Below are 18917 nucleotides of genomic sequence, written 5' to 3' on the forward strand. Positions count from 1 at the left end.
TAGAAAAAAGATATAAAGTTAAATTGCGTATTTACCAGTAATGAAAATTATAGTGAATAAGTTTTTTGCCATATTGTACAAGAAAAAAACAACACAAATCCAGAGTATGTATGAAGGAGGCACGATATATTGATTACTCTAATATAAAAGATGGCGTTGTTGAGTTGGGGTAAGGGCGGAACTCTTCAATGAAAAAAAAGCAAATGTGAAAGTGGACGGTTGTGTTGTGGCTGTTGAGATACACACGCGTCAAAAAGCTGGCTTATGTTCGCGCAGTAGAATATTTTAGTGAATATATAAAAATTAACGATAATGAAGGTCCAAGTATATAAATACATTAAGAAAAGGATATCTAAATACAAAGACCAAAAATGAATGTATATAAAAAAAAAATTATACTTGTTATATAATAAATTTTAATATTTTATTACAAATAATTCTATGTAGTTTAAATAGGTAAAAAAATGAAGTAGAAAAAAAATAATATTGAAAATTTGTAGATATATTTAATATTAGAAAATGTGATAATATATAATTGTTATGTGAAAGAAAATGTTGTAAAAACTATTAAGAAAAGAAGGAGTAAAAAAGTTATTATTATTGAATATTATTATTACTTAAGCATGATGTGTTGTAAGGTTAATTTTAATATATATAGGGATGTTGTGTCGCAATTAGTATATAGTGAAAAACGGTTTTGTGTTCTTCACCAATAAAAGACAGGCCGACACTCTCTATTTTTGTTAGTTAGTACATCGACAAAATAAGTAGAAAAAATATTCATATTACATTGTTAACAAGGGGCAGGAGAATATATATATATATTTTTATATATATATGTAGAATGAATATATATAATTTTTTTATCATAAAATGGAGGAACATGTCATTGTCGACAATTTTTCGAGTGAAACGACTGATCAAAAACTGTAAGAGGATGGTTACGAGTGGTATATAAGCTTTGCAAATGAGATGAATAAAAAAAAAGGAATAGATATAGTGTTATAAATAAATAATGAGGGAAATCGGTAGTATAAAAATCAATATATAATAATCACCAACTTATTTGGTAATGGTCATTGAAGAGACCACTATATATTAAATATGATAACAAAAATGAATAGTTAGAAAACAATTTTTATGTATATAACAATGAGATTTTATATATATAAAAGTAGAACAAAATTTGCTTTATTTGTCATTAAGCATATTATTTTTTTAATATTTCCTCATCTACACATAGATATATAACTCCAAATTTATTTATACATTTTCTTTTAGGATTACGTTCCTTATCTCTTTAAAAATTGATAACTTAAATATGAATAGTATAAAATATAAGAGAATAATTGTTAATATAGAAAATATTCTTTATTCTATACACACAAACTACTGAAAATGCCATTAAAATCAACCTTAAAAACTTCTATATTATAATAGGATATTTGAAATAATTAATTGTAACGGAACAAAAAAACTAATAACAAAACTAAGTGTTGAAGTCTTCTTAACAACTGTGTGTATCATAACACAATAGGCCAATAAAAATGCCTTTCAGCGTTTAACATAAAACTGACATTGATCGTAATTACCGCGCACATATACTCATTTTAATAAATGGCGGGACCATGATTGCATTAAAAGCAAGTAGGAATAAAAACACAATAAGATATTGTAAAAAAAACACAAATTTTTAAGGTTAAAATGTTTCCTTTAATCCAGTGCTATTCTAAGGATATTGTATTATCGTGATATTTAATAACATCTCACAAAATCACGATCGAAAGTTTGTTTGTTTTTTTTTTAACTAAAAGGATGAATTAACAAAATAGTACATTTTTTTGAATATGAAAAATTTTTTTCCTTTTTACTTTTATTTAGATGTCCACTAGTTTCATGCTAAAATCGTATTTACCTAAATTTTTCAAATGAAACCATGCAAAAATGTTATTATATTATCAGTGGTATTTTTTATAAATAACAAAATAATTTGTAAAATAGGTCAAAATTTATTATAAAAAGTAAAATAACTTTAAAAATATGTGAATGATCATAGATCAAAAAACTATTGGACAAAAATTTACTACCAACTTCATAAAAAGTTCTTAAATAATTTATATTAATAGGAAGAATTTTTGATTACTTTTAATAAAAATGAGGAAAAAAAATAAAACTAAAATTTATGCATATGTTATATGGACACAAAAGAACAGTATTTTACACAGATACCATCATATATATACATATATATTCTATAGATTAATTATTAAAGAAAAAAAATGATGAATGTAACATTAAGAAGACGATAGAAATGACTTTTAAAATAATGTTTACTGTACAACAAAAGAAATAAATTGAGAGAAAATATGTAAATATGTAAAAAAAAAAATTAAAGACAGCACAATTTTAGATACCAGTCCTTTCATACCCATTTTTATTTTATTACTCATATATATAAGTATAATGGCAAAAAAGCTTTTTTTTTTCTCTGGTATTTTTTTTTATATATTGATCTTTTATATTTAATAATGTTTAATGTTTTATTTGGCTATGAAAAAAAAAATTTGTTAACATCAAATTTATATTAACAATATCTTTATTTTTTTTATGTTTCATGTTGAATAACAAAAATGATGACTAAAAGATTTTTTAAAACTATTGATGTTGTGTTTTTTTTTTCCCAAAAAAGATGATTGATTTTTGTTATTATATAAAGTTAAGAAATTTTTTAATTTAACACTCTTTTAATTGTAAAATATTTTTTTAAAAAAAATATGGAGAAAAAAAAAACAAAAGGAAAAATTTTTGCACTAATTTGTAATTACTTGTTAATGTATATTTATTAATAATGATTAAATTATATACGAAGATAAAAACATTTGGTATATTTAATCGAAGTTTATTGGTTCTTCAAATAAATTAAATATGTTAAAAATGAATTATATAAAAATACTCTAAATATATATTTTTTTGTATAAATAATAATTTTTTTTCTTTCTTGGTGAATCTTCACTAGCATACAATTTTTAGTAAATAAAATAATACTCTTCTCTGCTGCAATTAAAATGAAATATATTTAATTAATATTAAAGTAATCAATCTTTAAAAAGTTGATCTAGAAATTGATTAAAAGGATTTGGTGAAGCTCTGTACTTTTGACAACTATTAACAATTATTATTCATGATTAGTAACATGAATTTTGATGATTCATTGATATGTACAAATAAAATAATAAAAAGTTAAAGCAACATAAAATAATATAGAATGTTAAAATAAACATGACTCAAAAATGTGAGACATTGTTTAAAATAATTAATTACAAAAAAAAAGATTAAATAAAGATTAAAACAAAAAGTAGTTTAAAAAAAAAAAGAAAATCAAAATTTAAGACTGCTTTTTTGTACATATTCTTTCCTAACTACTCACCAATTTCATCGTCACTATCACTCATATCGTCTGTAGTTTTCAAGGGTTGGAAACTTTGCCTATCAAAAAAATTCATTCCCGTTGTAGAGTCCCTTTCTCTTACCTTTAATGTTTTATAACCAAAGAATCCTGCAATAAGAATGGCAATTGAAACAAGAGCAAATATAAGAATGCCTCCACTCGATTTTGGAGGTATTTCTTTGATAGAAGAAGTTTCTGTTGATAAGGATTCAGTAGTTCCTTCACTAGATAATGTAGTTGTTTTAAGAAGATGATCAGATTCAATTTCAAATTTCCATAATTTTCCTCTTGAACCAGCTATTTCACCAACATAAACATAATCACCTTGAGCTCTAATAATGTGTGTTCTTTTAAATACATCATTCATTGGACCAAATCCATATTGAATCATTGTTGAGTTTGTTGGAACAACATAAGCATTGATACTTGTTGATTCACCTGATTGTACTCCAGGTATAAGAATAAGACCATGATCTGGACAATAATGAGCTGAGTATACATTATTAAAAAGATTTCCATCTTTAATATCATATAATGGTTCACCATCAGGAGTAAAAACTTGAACTCTACCATTTTCTCTATCAGTTACATATATTTTATTATTTTTATCATCAATTGATATATCATGTGGAAGATTAAAAGTACCCAAATCAGCATATGCCTCTTCACTATTTTTTCCCTCCATACCAAATTGTTTTATAAATTTACCATTTTTAGAAAATTTCATTACTCTATTATTACAATAACCATCAGTAATATAAATAGAACCATCATACTTTGAAACAGCTACAGCAGAAGGTTTACAAAAATGTTCTTTATCACTTCCGGGTACAAATTTTTCCCCAATACTAAATATTATTTCTAATTTTCCATTATTAATTTTCATTTTATGTACTTGATGTGTACCAACATCTGTCACATAAATATAATTACTTTCATCAATAAAAATACCATGAGGCATATAGAACATATTTTTACCTAAAGCATGAATTAAATTAAATTCATTACCATTTGTTGAGAGAATAAGAATTGTAGGTTCTGATATTGGACGTTTATCTTTCATAGTATTATCATAACCAAAACTATATTGATTCCATTGTCTTGATCCTCTATGAAATACCGCAAGATTACCATTATTATCAAAAGCTAAACCAGATATTTGTCCAAGTTCATATTGATCAATAGTAGAAACTTTTTCTCTTTCAATAACACCAAATCTAATTTTACTTTGTGCAGCAATAGCTTCAAGCATCTCATTTTTAGGTAATAATTGTAAACCTTCTTTTGGATATTCACTTAACATTTCATTATATCTTTCCTGTGAAGAACAACCAGCTCCAAATGGAAATGGATCTTGTTCATCAATATCTCTATAAAACATCATATAAAAATTACACATTTCATCTTTTCCCATATGTCCCATATTTGTTGGTGTATCTTGGTTAGCTGTATCAAATCGACAACTTGCAGCAAGTAAATCTCCAGTATTAATTTCAAGATCTTTATCAATTTTTTGAAATAATTGTGGCCATTGTGGATTTCTTCTACCAATTTCAATCCATTTTTTATTATGCTTATAATAACCAGAGACAACTCTACCCATTTGATGAGTATGAACACGAAAAGCAAATGGATGAAGTGGTGTTTTTCCTGTATAAGTACATGACATATTTTGTTGATATTGTGAAAGTCTTGGTGGTAATGGATTAGCACCAGCAAAAAGGAAAACATTAGCAAGATATTGTGGAGCTTTTTGTGTAAGATGTATCATTAAACCAGAGTAATCTTTTACATTACCCTGGAATGGATCTGCATAATGAATTTGTAAGACAAAATAATTTATTCCATTTGATATCTCCCCAGCAGCAAATGCTACATCTTTAGGTAAGTCAAATGATGGAGCATTTCTAGCCCAGGCATAAATAATAGCATTTTTTCCAAAACCACATGTTGAAAATCCTCTCCAGAAAAATGAGCTACCTGGTAAAGATGCACAACCAAATAAAATCATATGATGAACACGTTCAGCTCTTGAGAGTGGAACAAATTTATCTAAAAAAAACAAAATTTTTTTTTTTTTAAATTATATTGATAAATTTAAATTGTCTTACTTATATAACCACTAGGTGCTTTAACGGCAACTGCAACATAGTCATCAGACTGTTCTGGAGAATATCCTTGAATTTGTAAAGGAAATTCTACCACCTCATTAATAACTTTTTTTACAGCATTACCATAAATAAGTGATATAGTTAGGTAAAAAATAAATATACTTATATGTAATTTATTTCTATATCTATTCATAATTCTTAAATCTAAATTATTTTTTTTTTTTATAAATATTAAAAATATATTAAATAAAATATCATCATAATATTAATTTCACGAAATATATAAAAATTATAAAATTTAATTAATAAAATAAGAAAAATATATTGGAAAAAAATAAAAAAAATAATAATAAATAGAATTTAATATATAAAATGTTAGCATATCTGCTATATATAGAATAAAAATGAAATATATATAATATTATATATAGATGTAGAGAAATATAAACATGGAAAATAAAAATTACATTCTATTGAAATATGCATTTATTTTGGCATGACGTTATCATAAAATATCGCCTTTTATATATAATATCAAAAACATTTTGATAGTAAATATTTGAAAATTAGCTAGTATTTATTTTTTTATTTTGTTAAATGAATATTAATTAAATAAAGATAGTTTTATACAATATTATAATAATTATTTTCTAATATATGTTAGGAAACAATAATTATTATTATTAAAATAAAATATATTTTTTTTAAAATAAATAGTTTTATGTTATAAAAAAAAAGAAAAATTATTATAATAAAAATTAAATAATTATAATATTATATAAAAATTTCATTAGGATGTAATATTTAAAAACGATAGTAAGTATATTTAAATAATAAAATATTATAGTATCAGTTATTAATATTAAAGATGATGATAGAAAATTAAAAGCATGACAATATTTTGTAATACTAATAGTTAAAAAAGTCATTATAAAGGATAAAAAAAAAAGTATTGTGATAAGAATAATGTTTCATCTTTTATAGTTATGATTGTTAAATTGAAAATAAAAATTATTAGTATTTTCATTATATTAATAATATTTGTGTTTTAATAATAATCATCCATAGGTATAACTTTATATACTTTAAATGTTGGATTAGAAAATTCTAAGTAAAAATAATTTGTTACATCTGTTGAATTTTGATTTGATACAGCCTCACAAAATCTTTTATGTTTTTTAAATATTTTAGCATTTTTACCAAATTTTTTTATACCATTATCAGGTAATATTCCTCCTGACATATCAACAATATCATTTGTTGAACAACCTGTTGATTCTGCAAAACATATAGAATCTTCAATTATTATATAATCAGCCTTCTCCTCTATCATAATTTTATGTACTTTTTTAATACTATATCTTCCATATATACTATATAATTTTTTTGTTCTTTCTCTTATCCATTTATCTTCAAAATGTGGATGATTTAATATATTTCTTCCAACACATGCTTTAACACCTGCCATTAATTGCATACTACCAGTAAATGATGATACTCTTTTTGTTGTTCCAATCCATAACATTAAATCTACAGTATCTGGATCATAAAATTCTTGTAAATTATTCATTTGCCTTTCATATGTTTGATATTGTAAATAAAATAAACCTCCAGCTATAGATAAAATAATTATATGTGTAGATATTTTTCCCATATATGGTATAATTTTTTTAAAACTATCACTACTTATAATAGCTATCTGTGGAAACCATATATATTTCATACGAAGTGTTGTTAATGCCATAATTGCTGTTGGTATAGATTGTATAATTAAAAATATTCTTCCAATATTATTATTATTAATATAATTATTATTTTTAATAAAATTATTAATTAATATATATATTTCAATAATTATTGATAATATATATAATGGCATAATACCACTTTTTATTGTTCTATCAAAAAATTCTTTATCTAAATTAGCAAATGCTCCATGACAAAGATATAATGCTGTCTCAAATGTAACATCTTCATATGAAAATCCTAATTTAGCTTTAACAAATGTCCATATATGTGTATCTTCCGTTATATTTAATCCATATTTAACCAAACCATTAATAAAAAATGTAACAAAAATTATAGATATAAAACAAAAGCCTACTGATATGAGATGATTTTTATATTTATATTTAATTTTATCATATATATAAATAATTAATAATATAGATATATTTAATGACATTGATATACTACCAATAAGCATTTTTTGAAAAAATTGTACAATAATTGTTAAGATAAAGGATAATGATTGTAAATATAATATTATTTTAATTTCATTTTTATATTTTTTATCTATTAATAATATTATTAAAAGTGTTAATGATTGAAATATTAATAAAAATTGATTAAATTGCCAAAAAAGTGAAAATAAAAAAATTGATATTGTATAAAAGAAGGCATAATAAATTTTTTTAAATTTTAAATATTGTATTAAAAATGATGTTGATAAAAATAGAAATGGAAGAGAAAATATTTCTCTTAAATTAACAGTAAAGAATGCTCTAGTAGAGTCATCAAGATTATAGAATAACCATGCAGATGAGAGTATTGAATGGGTGTAATTTTTGGATATAACCCAAGATAAATAAAATACAGCAAATATTTGAAGACCAGAGAAGAAAAAACATGAATAGACATAGAAAAGCATTGGAGAAAGATTAAAATTATATATAGTGTATATGGAAGCTAATAAAATTTCTTGATAAATATTAAAACGTTGTAATATATTTATTGAACGTGGCCATTCTGTTTTTGTTTCATTTGTTAATGAAAATATTCCATTAATTAAATTTTTTTTTTGTAAAATTTCTTTATAGTATGAATAATATAAACCACTTTCAGTACGTAAAGATATCTCTTGTTCTAATTTAGTTATATTAGAAAACCATAGTTGACTTTCATGAATTGAATAAATATAGTAGGCAAAAATTAATCCTACTGATATTCCTAGAATATAACCAAAAGCATTGTTACATACTTTGATAAGAAAAAATATATTAGTTTTATTGTTAACTTCCACATCACTTTGAACCAAATTTGCTCTTCTATTTTTCATTTTTTTTTTTTTTTGATAATATATATAATTTCACAAATATATCATACAATACAATATTATATATATATATAATAAAATGTTATTATATAAAGTAATATTTTAAGTTAAAAAAAACAATAATATATAAATATTAGTAATATTTTATTTAATATAATAGTAGAATACTTTTTAAAAAATTAAGTAGAAATGATGGATAATATTTAAAAGAAATAAAAGATATTAGTAAATTTGACAACTGTATATTATAATCATTGATGGTCGAAATTATATTCACCTTTAAAATTTTTCGATTTATAATACATCACATCATTATATTATTCGATATATATATATAGGTAAGAAAATAAATAACAATATACAGGTGCGCAATCATCTCACAGAAGGACAGTTTCTTTAAATGTTAAACAAACGTTTATAAGAAAACTTTTTTTTTTATCCATCTATAGGTTTAATTAAATAGTTCAAGTATTATATATGTCAATCAAGAAAAACCTAGATGTTCTTTTATATAATTTATTAAAAAGTGGTTAGTAATAATATTCAGTAGATATATATATAGGATTATAGATATACATCAGAAAAAAAAATTTTTTTTTCTATTATATCCAGAAATATATATATATATATATATAGTATATATGTTTAAAAATTATTTATTGATGCATGTCCTATGTAGTATGATTAAAAATGTTTATAATATAACACAAAATACGTAACAATTTGCTAAATATAATTTTAAAAAGTAATCAAAAAATATTTTTTTTAAACATTCTAAATATACTATTTTTAAAAAAAATATCTAAAATACAAACATCATTACACTTTTATATTTCAAATTATTTTATTAATTATACCAATAACATTAAATGGAAAAAGAACTTTGTAAGCATCTCATTAAAAATATATTCTTTCATAAAAATATAAAATATTTAAATGTTACTTAGAATTAGAAGTATAATAAAATGTACTATTTGTATATTATCAATCTACATTTTAAATTATTTAATATCTATAAAATCTAATGTTTGTAAAATAATTAAGTATTTTATTATTTTTTTTTAAAAAAAAAAAAACCTTAACTAAATATTATATATTTTGCTAGTAACAAATCAAAAATTAAACATCTTATTTAATTATTCGTATATAACTACTAATATATATATGACATAAAGAATAAAAAAAAAAAAATAAATAAAACATATAAATAATTATTGTTTATCCTTTTTAAATTTAAAATTACAATTTTAAATTAAGTATATATATAAGTGGAAAAAAAATAAAAAATTTTTTTATGATTTCATTCTTAGAAAAACTTTTTATAATATTAAATAGTTTTTTTTTTATCAAATTAATTTAATATTAAAAAAAAAATGTAATTTAACTAAAATTATACTGTAATATTAGGAAACATTTCTATCAATTTTAAAAGCTAAAAGTTTACATTTAACAGGTAAAATAATTTGTACCCTTAAACATAAACTCATTGAATTGGCATTTTCAAAAATATTATGAAGACCAGATGTGACAAAAGTGTTGTCATCTTTACTACCATAAACAACCCAAAGATCTTCAGATAATTGTTCCAGGGAATGCCTTGTATCCATTGCAATTATACCACAAATCTTTGAAATATAACAATTTTTTTTACTATTATTTGACATTTTTTGAATTTTATCAGATATTCTTCTTTGAACACTTTCAAGAACCTCACGACCATTTTTTATATTATCAAGTTCAATTATTGCCTCAATTTTTGTTTGTACATCCTCATTAGACAATAAAACAATCCTTCGACCTTTTTTTAGAGGTAGGCAACCCTCATCAATAATTGTCTTTGAGTGTATCACAACAGAGGTAGGATGTTTTATTTGGACAATTTTAATTGAACCCTCAAAATTATTATTACCACTCTTTTTTAAACTCATATTTGAATCATTTTGAACATGACAAATTTCCATTTCCTCTTTTTGTTTAATAAATTTAGGATTTTTGGCAAAAAAATTTTTATCTAATTTATCCTCAACCCCATAATATGTTGCCTCTTTTTTTTTTTGACTAATATAATAACATACAAAGACAATTAATATTGTTATTATAGATATAACTATACTTGATATTTTACCATAAAATTGGGCAAATTTTTTTAAATTATCTTTATCATTAATACTACTATCATTTTTTAGTAATAGTATAGTAGTATTATCATTTAATGTAACATTATTGTTAGTTTGATTCATAATATATATATATATAAAATTTATATAATCAGAAAACTATTTTATTATCATAATAAAAATTTTAATAAAATTAAATGTAACATTATTCAAATAAGAAAAAAAAAACATATGGAAATTTATACATTTATTTTTTAAGAAATATTTTACATCTTTTATTAGATATTAATATTTAATATATAAGGTAGAATGATGTTGATTATATATAAAACAAGTTTTAATTATACTTTAAATTATTAAGTTATAATTATTATTTATATTTATTATAACTTTTATCAAAAATGTTTTTAAGTTTTTTTTTTTTTACAAAAGCATTAAAGTTAATTTTTAATCTATCTATTAAGACTAGTTGTAGAATGAATGTTTTTTTTTTTGACATGCTTAAGATTATTGTTAAAACAAATGAAAAAGAATAAATATAAAAATAGATGGTGTAAAATGTTATATTTAAAATACAAAATTTTAAACTATAATTGTATTGATAAAAAAGAAATTTAACAATACTTTTTTGTTTATATTATTATTAATAATATTAAAAATTATCTTGTTTTTAAGTATCATATTAAAAAAAATATGGTCAAGTTTTGACATAATAATTATGTTGCAAAAACAAATTAAAATTATATATTTTCTTTAAATAAAACAAAAGTGAAAAAAATAAAACTTACTTGGTTAAATGAAGTATTGGTATAGTATAAAAATTTTTAAAATAAATTAATTTTTTTCTTTCTATTTCTTTTTACTTTTATACTATTTATATAATAAATAATACATTTATTTTGTCATATTCTAAGTTATTAATGACAAAAAAAAGTCTATTTTTAAGTTTTATAAACTTAACCATTTCTTTAAACATAAGCTTTTACATATAAAAGAAAATTATTTTATTTAAGTTTAAAAAAAAATGATATTAAATAGATATGGTATTATTTGTTATTTAAAAAACATCACTCAATATTTGTGAGATGATCAATTAAATTATAATAAATTAAAAATTTATCCCATAAAAGGAAATGATAAGTAACAAAATTTTAAATATATTTACATATTTAAAGTTAAATTAAAATAAAAAAATATAAATTTGAATCAGGATGTATAAATTAAGATTAGTGTATATATATAATATAATTTTAAAAAAAACCAATCTTTTAAATGTATTTTATTATCTTAAATTATATGAAAAATATTATTTAGTAACCCATATAAATATAAGTTACCACTTTATTAATCTTTTTGACTACCCAAAAACTATTTTAAGATCGTTAGTTAAAAATAATATAATTAAGAAAGGAATATCTTTAAGATGATTCAGTTTGTTCATTAGTAAAGATAAAGATTGACACTACTATACAGTTGGTCAAATAAGAAATTTGTTACATTAAGAATATGTAAAAGCAATTTTAGAAATATTAACGTAGTCATATTATTATATGAAAAATTATGTAATGGATAGTTAGTAAAAGGAGACAAAAATTTTAGAAAGTCATCTCAATTTATTATACTAAAATGAAGGGATGTAAAAGAAAAGCTTAGTTAACAACTTTTAAAATTACACTATAATTCATGCATAAATAAAATAATCAAAAAAAAAAGAAAAAAAAAATAGCTACCAGAATATATAAATAGGTAATAAAAATGTTTTGAAGATTATTTAAAAGATACTTATGCCAGAAATTGTAAAGCCATAATAAAACTTTCTTAAAACAGATGGCAGAAGTAATAATATCTACAGTTTGACGACCCAAGAAAAAAAAGTTGCTCTTAGAATTTTAAAATAAATTTAAAGTTTTAAATGTTATTATATTTCATATTAAATATGTGTTTCTTATCAAAATTTTAAATCATATTTATTTGAAGAATTAAAATAATTTCTTTTATAATTAAATTTTGTAATTTTGAAAAAATACATTTTTGTGTTTACACATTAACAACATACAAATTGAATTATATCAAATTTAAAATATATTTAAAAACAGGTATACTTTTATTATAATAAATTATTTTGTTTTTTTAACAATATTAATAATTTAAGTTTAATGTATATTATCTCATTTTTATATTGTATTTTTGCTTTAAAAAAACTTTGTAATAATAAATATTATTAAAGAATGGTGATAATTTTATTTTGATAAATATCTATATTATAAAAATTATTTTATTTTTTATTAATATAAAATAAATAAAAAAAATAAACATTTTAAAAGTATCTTTTAATACTGGAAAATATTATAGGATAATCATAGATATGTTTAAATTATACAATATTGTTTATAGAGATAGTTTAAAAATGTGATAATAATTATTCATAGTTTGAAAGGTTATTTCATATCTATAAACAATTTTAAAAAATTGTTTCACCTGATTATTAAAATCTAAAATAACAATAGGTGAAAAATTTATTGTGATAGTTTTTGGTAAAACAAGAAAATTATCACTTGTTATGGGTTAATTTTATATGACAAATAGAGAAATTCTTTTAACTAGTAACAACAATAAATGGTCCTATTGTTGTAGGAAGAAGTCTTTTATTAAAACTTGAAACATTTATGATACTTGAAATAAAATTATCTTTTATTTTCTAACACGTAAATTTATTTCATGATGTGTATTGAAAAGTTTCTATAGAAATTGTCAAAGAAAAAGTTTTAAATAAAATTAATTTAATTAAGTATCAAAATATTTCATTACAAAAAAAATTTTCATACTTTGTTTCTTTCTTCATTAAAATCAAATGTTGTTAATTAATATTAATTGACAACAATAAAAAGATCAAAATTATGATAAATTGACTTTTTTTTTTAAAACATCTATTTAATCAAAATGTTAAAAATGTAATAAAATTTACAAATTAAAAAGTACATTTAAATTATAATGTTGACATTTGTTAAAAAAAAACCTTTCTCCAGATAAATATATCATTTTAAAAATTTCAATTTTTTACAAATCATTTTTAATATTATCATCATTCCACCACCTGCCATTTAGAAATTTTTTTTATTATTCAGACTACTTTTATAACTCATAAGTATAATAAAAGGTTAAATAAATTTTATTTTGTTATAATAATTTGACATTTATTATTTTTCTGATTTATTTCCTACATCTTTGAGGTAACGAATGAATTTAAGTTGGGTAAATGAATGAATAAATCATGTAGAAGAAAAAAATTTCTATCTTTAATATCAGTAAAACCTTTTGATGAAAGTTTTAGGTAATTTTCATTCTTAATAACAGGTATTAATCTATTTTAAATTGTAAAAAAATATTTCTATCATAAGTATTGTGAAAATAAAATATATAATGATGGTTGAAAAGTTTAAAAATTATGAATATCAAGATTATTTTATTCATTTTTATAAACAAAGAATTTTTCTCAAAACATCTTTTATCTTAAGTTTTATCGTAAAATAAAATTTATAGTATTTTTATCAAAGTGAAACTGTTTACAAGAATATGAGATAAAAATCAGAATATATTATTTAAATATGATAATGTTTAGGAAAAACAACTTTTTTAAATGAAAAAAAAAATTAAATTTTTATATTACACATTATTAAAAGTATCTCTGGTAACATTACACTAATAAATGATAACATTTGCATATTTTAAAATATTCTGAAACTCATCAAATGCCTTCATAAATATGTGTATTCATGTCATATTAAAAGTTTTCTTCTATTTGATTAAAATTGTAAAAATCAGATGAAATTATTTGTAGTTTCCCTGAAAAAGATCTAAATATATTTTGGTATATAATAATAAGGTAGTTAATTTTCCTCACACAAAAATTGTCATAAACTCTTTTTGAGGTAAAAACAAAAATTTAATTCCATTTCACAATTAAAAATGTTGATTGATCATAATTTGACTTTTTTTTTTAAATTGTCAATTAATGTTAATCAAAAAAATTTGATATTTAAAAAAAAAACAAATAAACAAAGCAATAATAAACTTTTTTTTTAAATAAAATTTATCTATATTTAATTAAATATATTATATATTTTCAACAAGTTTTATTAAAAAGTATTATATTTATTAAATAAATATTTTTGACATTTATTTATTTTATAAAGTTTACACATAAAAGAATAACAGGATAGGCTTTAAACATGTATCTTTAATTCAGTTAACTTTTTGATAAATTTTAAGTGTCACCTAAAAGTATGTTTCTTTTTTTCTAGTATGAATGTCTAGTTACTTGTAGAAATAGGTTTACTCATTTGGATTACAAAATAATATAACTTTTAATCATATTTACATATTTTTAAATAATTGATATTTGAAAGATGGATGTAAAGTTAAAAAAAATGACATAAGTTGAGGTATTGAATATTTTATTTAAAAATTAATTAAAATATTAATGTTATGATATACTTTTCTTGGTAAATTTCTTTGGCATAATAAATTGTAAACATTATTTTTATTAATTTGTCATCGAAACATTTTTTTTTTCTGAATTTAGGAACAAAACAATGTTTTTGTTATAAATTTTAGAGAATTTTTTTAATAAGAGAATAAGATATGGAAAATTACAAAAACAACTTAAGATGAATCTTGAAGAATAAATTGATTAAGTTAAATCTTATTTAAAAATAGTGGATTCCTTATTTGTGATATAATAAAAAATGTTAATTCAAAGAATTTTTAAAAACATGTTTATAAAATTGAGGTAACAAATTCATATAACCATGAAATGTAATATGCTTAGTTTCTTTTTAACTTTTTTTGAATAAAAACGTATAGTAAAAAATGATTTATAAAAAGTAAAGTATATTTTAAAATATTTTTTAATATGAACTTTTTAATATTTTAATTAAATTTGATCTTGTATTATATAAATTAATATCAATTAATATTCTTAAAAAAAAGTTTACTTATAATTAATAATTTTTATAGTAATATTTTCACTTTTAATATATATTCATAAATTACCTAAAAAAGGTACAAAAATGTATTGGTGATTTGACGTATTTTACATTAAAATTGAATAATAATAAGTCACGAAAATAAGTAAATGATCCTTGAGAATGAGTGATTTTATTGTATCTTAAGAATATACTATTTCATGAGGTTCACGTTTACCTTTAAATAAATTTGTTATGAAAAGGAAAGTTTGATCACTTTTAATTTTATTTTTAAAAATGTTTGTCAAAATATTTTACTATATTTTTATTTTAAATATTATTGTATATGGACAGTTAATGGATTATTCTATGCTTTATGGTAATGGTATGAATTATGGAGGCATGTTTGGAGGTATATTTAAAATTAAAAAAAAAATTAGTTAAAATTAATTTTTAGGTTATAATCCATATGCTAGTATGTTTGGAAACTATGGTGGAATGAATTCTCCTTTCTTTGACTATAAAAATTTATACAATTCATGGCCTTTTTATCAAAATGGGATGTTTAATGAAGGAATGAATAATATGTATTCAAATGGAATGATGAATTCAGTTAATACAAATGGATTAACATCAAATAATAATATGTTTGGAGCAACTATGATGTCACCTGAAGTTGTACCAAATACAAGACATGTTAATTTTGGTAGTGCTGGTTATCGTACCACACCATTAAATAAATATCAAAGTCTTCTAAAAATGAAAGGAACAACAACAATGAATAGTGATAATTGCCTTCTAAGTATGGGATGTATATCAAATCAATGGGGGCAAGCAAAAAAAAAATCATAAACTATTTATTTTGATCTTATGAAAATTATATGTATCTCAATTGATATATACTATAACTTTCTTTATGTATTATTTTTTTTTTGTATTGTATAACTTGTCTTAGTTAATAATAATAAATACTTTTTTTGATAATTTTTTTTTTCTGGTAGATCGTTGAAACACAGTAATAACAATTTTTTTTTTTATAAAAACTTAACAAATTAAAAGAATAAACTTAAATTTATTTAAAAAATTAAAAATTCATTATGATGAACAAGTAGGCAAAAGCCAAATAAGTGATAATTTGCAGTATAAATAATTAAAAATTTGACATTTAAACTATTTTGATAATAAATGTACTTTTTTCTATAAAAGATTTTTTTGTATGATGTTTTTCAAGAAAAAAAAAATGGTCCTATTAACATTGAATGGTACCTCTTTTTTTATTCATAAAATATTTATTTATGAAATAAAGTAATAATAAAAATAATTAATTACTATGAATATCCTTATTTCTTTGTATAATATCTAATACATCCATTATTGTGTCGTTAAATTCAGTAACATTATCAACATAAACATGATGACCAGCATTATTAATAATTATTACATCAGTGTATGATTTTGATCTATTACTTTGAATTTCATATGCTGAAGCTGGATCTATCCAACTTTTACTTCCATATATAAATGTTACAGGTACATTAGAATCTAAATTTTCAAATCTATGTATCATAGGACGTTTAGCCCAAGCAAAACTTGACATCATATTTTTAAAGGCAATTTCACCGGTTGGTTCTTTAGCATTACATTGATAAATATAATCATAAATACTATGAGGATCATCAGTTCCATATCTTAAACCTAAATCTGGTCTAATTTTTTCTACTAAATATGGTCCTAAACCTCCAGATGCTCGTAAAGTAGATAATGGATTAAATAATGATAACACCGTACCAACTGCTTTCATCCATGATGGAACACTGATATGTCTTTCAGATTTTGGTGGTTTTTCTGAAAATCCCCATGGATCAAGTAATACTAAATGTCTAACTCTTGAAGGGTGTTCTAAAGCATATGATGCTGAAAGAAAAGCACCAAATGAATGCCCTACAAGAATCATTTTTTCAATACCCATATTTTTTCTCCAATCTTCAATACTTTGAACATACTCTAATTCAGCTAATGTTGCATCTGTATCAAAAACTGGTCTAGAAGATCTACCAAAACCTAGTAAATCAAAAGCATTAACAATTCTTTTTTTAGCAAACTGTTCCAAATTTTTACTCCATAATGCTACTCCTGCAGCAAATCCATGAACTAAAACTAATGGAATGTCACTTTTATATTTAACATCTTCATCTATTAAAGTTATCGTATGAATATGACCATTTTCCATTGTAACTGGAACATATTTTTGAATCAACTTTGAATATAATGATTCACCAAATAATTTTTTTTCTGCTTTTACTAACTCTTCATAAGTATTTTTAACATATCTTAAAGCTCTAAAAATAACCATTTATAGAAAAGTGGTTACTTTTAAACTTGCCTAAAGAAATAAAATGGCTCGTCATTAGTGGTGGTATTTAAAGATTCATTTTTACTGTTTTTATCAAGCATCTAAAAAAATGAAATTGAATGAATAAAAATAGTATGCCTAATTAAATGTTTTAAAATATGTGAACAAAGTTTAAATTGAAATGCATATTTTCCAGGAATTTAACAATTTTACTTATTAAAACTATTTTTGTTATTTGATATTGATAAAATGTATCTAAGTTATATCTTTTTCATTTTTATGTGTATAAAATATAATTTCAAAAATTAAAGATATACTAAATAGAGGTGAAAGATATGAAACCAACTTTTTAATAATAGATTATAAAAATATATTATATATATTATTTGTTATAAAAACAAATATTTATTTTAAGAATTTCAATATATCTTTTTTTAAAAATTATTTAATGATGTTTTTAAAAAAATAGTATAATAATATCGCAATTTTCATATCAAATGTAAGTTATAATTAATTTAAGATAAAATAAATAATTTAATTTTAAATTTTTTTAACTAATTCTAGAAAGAAAATTAAAAGAAAATATAGTTGATTGATAAGACATCAATATATTACTTCACTATTATAAAATATTTCTTAAAAACAAACAAATTTACAATATATTTTTGCTATAGATCACAGTATCTCAAAAAAAAATATTATAAATTAAAATCTATCAACATAGAAATATAGATGATTAATATGAAAATAAATTAAATCGATTACAAATTTTTCTATTAAAACAGTGATATGTAACTTATATAAAAAATTACTTCAGAAAAGTGATTATATTACAATTATAAAATAATTATTTTACAATGTATTTGATA

General features: G+C 20.7%; 5 protein-coding genes across 5 annotated transcripts; 1 reads left to right on the forward strand and 4 right to left on the reverse strand.

Moving 5' to 3' along the window:
* Positions 1 to 3419: 3419 nt before the first annotated feature.
* SRAE_2000206500 (Peptidyl-glycine alpha-amidating monooxygenase) lies at positions 3420 to 5752 on the reverse strand (the record flags this gene model as incomplete). The annotated part of the gene is made up of 2 exons (XM_024653090.1): positions 3420 to 5500; positions 5560 to 5752. The coding sequence occupies 2 exons, from the start codon at positions 5750 to 5752 to the stop codon at positions 3420 to 3422; spliced, it is 2274 nt and encodes a 757-aa protein (XP_024506601.1).
* An 855-nt stretch (positions 5753 to 6607) lies between these two features.
* On the reverse strand, positions 6608 to 7765 carry SRAE_2000206600 (Dpy-19 family-containing protein; the record flags this gene model as incomplete). Its single annotated transcript, XM_024653091.1, has 1 exon — positions 6608 to 7765. One exon carries the CDS (start codon positions 7763 to 7765, stop codon positions 6608 to 6610), a length of 1158 nt encoding a protein of 385 aa, XP_024506602.1.
* A 2252-nt stretch (positions 7766 to 10017) lies between these two features.
* Positions 10018 to 10854, reverse strand: SRAE_2000206700 (Hypothetical protein; the record flags this gene model as incomplete). Its single annotated transcript, XM_024653092.1, has 1 exon — positions 10018 to 10854. The coding sequence occupies one exon, from the start codon at positions 10852 to 10854 to the stop codon at positions 10018 to 10020; it is 837 nt and encodes a 278-aa protein (XP_024506603.1).
* A 5198-nt stretch (positions 10855 to 16052) lies between these two features.
* Positions 16053 to 16547, forward strand: SRAE_2000206800 (Hypothetical protein; the record flags this gene model as incomplete). Its single annotated transcript, XM_024653093.1, has 2 exons — positions 16053 to 16107; positions 16153 to 16547. 2 exons carry the CDS (start codon positions 16053 to 16055, stop codon positions 16545 to 16547), a joined length of 450 nt encoding a protein of 149 aa, XP_024506604.1.
* A 469-nt stretch (positions 16548 to 17016) lies between these two features.
* On the reverse strand, positions 17017 to 18149 carry SRAE_2000206900 (AT25873p; the record flags this gene model as incomplete). Its single annotated transcript, XM_024653094.1, has 3 exons — positions 17017 to 17609; positions 17661 to 18034; positions 18079 to 18149. 3 exons carry the CDS (start codon positions 18147 to 18149, stop codon positions 17017 to 17019), a joined length of 1038 nt encoding a protein of 345 aa, XP_024506605.1.
* Positions 18150 to 18917: the final 768 nt, after the last annotated feature.

This window comes from Strongyloides ratti (genome assembly GCF_001040885.1).
Source record: "Strongyloides ratti genome assembly S_ratti_ED321, chromosome : 2".
Taxonomy (NCBI): domain Eukaryota; kingdom Metazoa; phylum Nematoda; class Chromadorea; order Rhabditida; family Strongyloididae; genus Strongyloides; species Strongyloides ratti.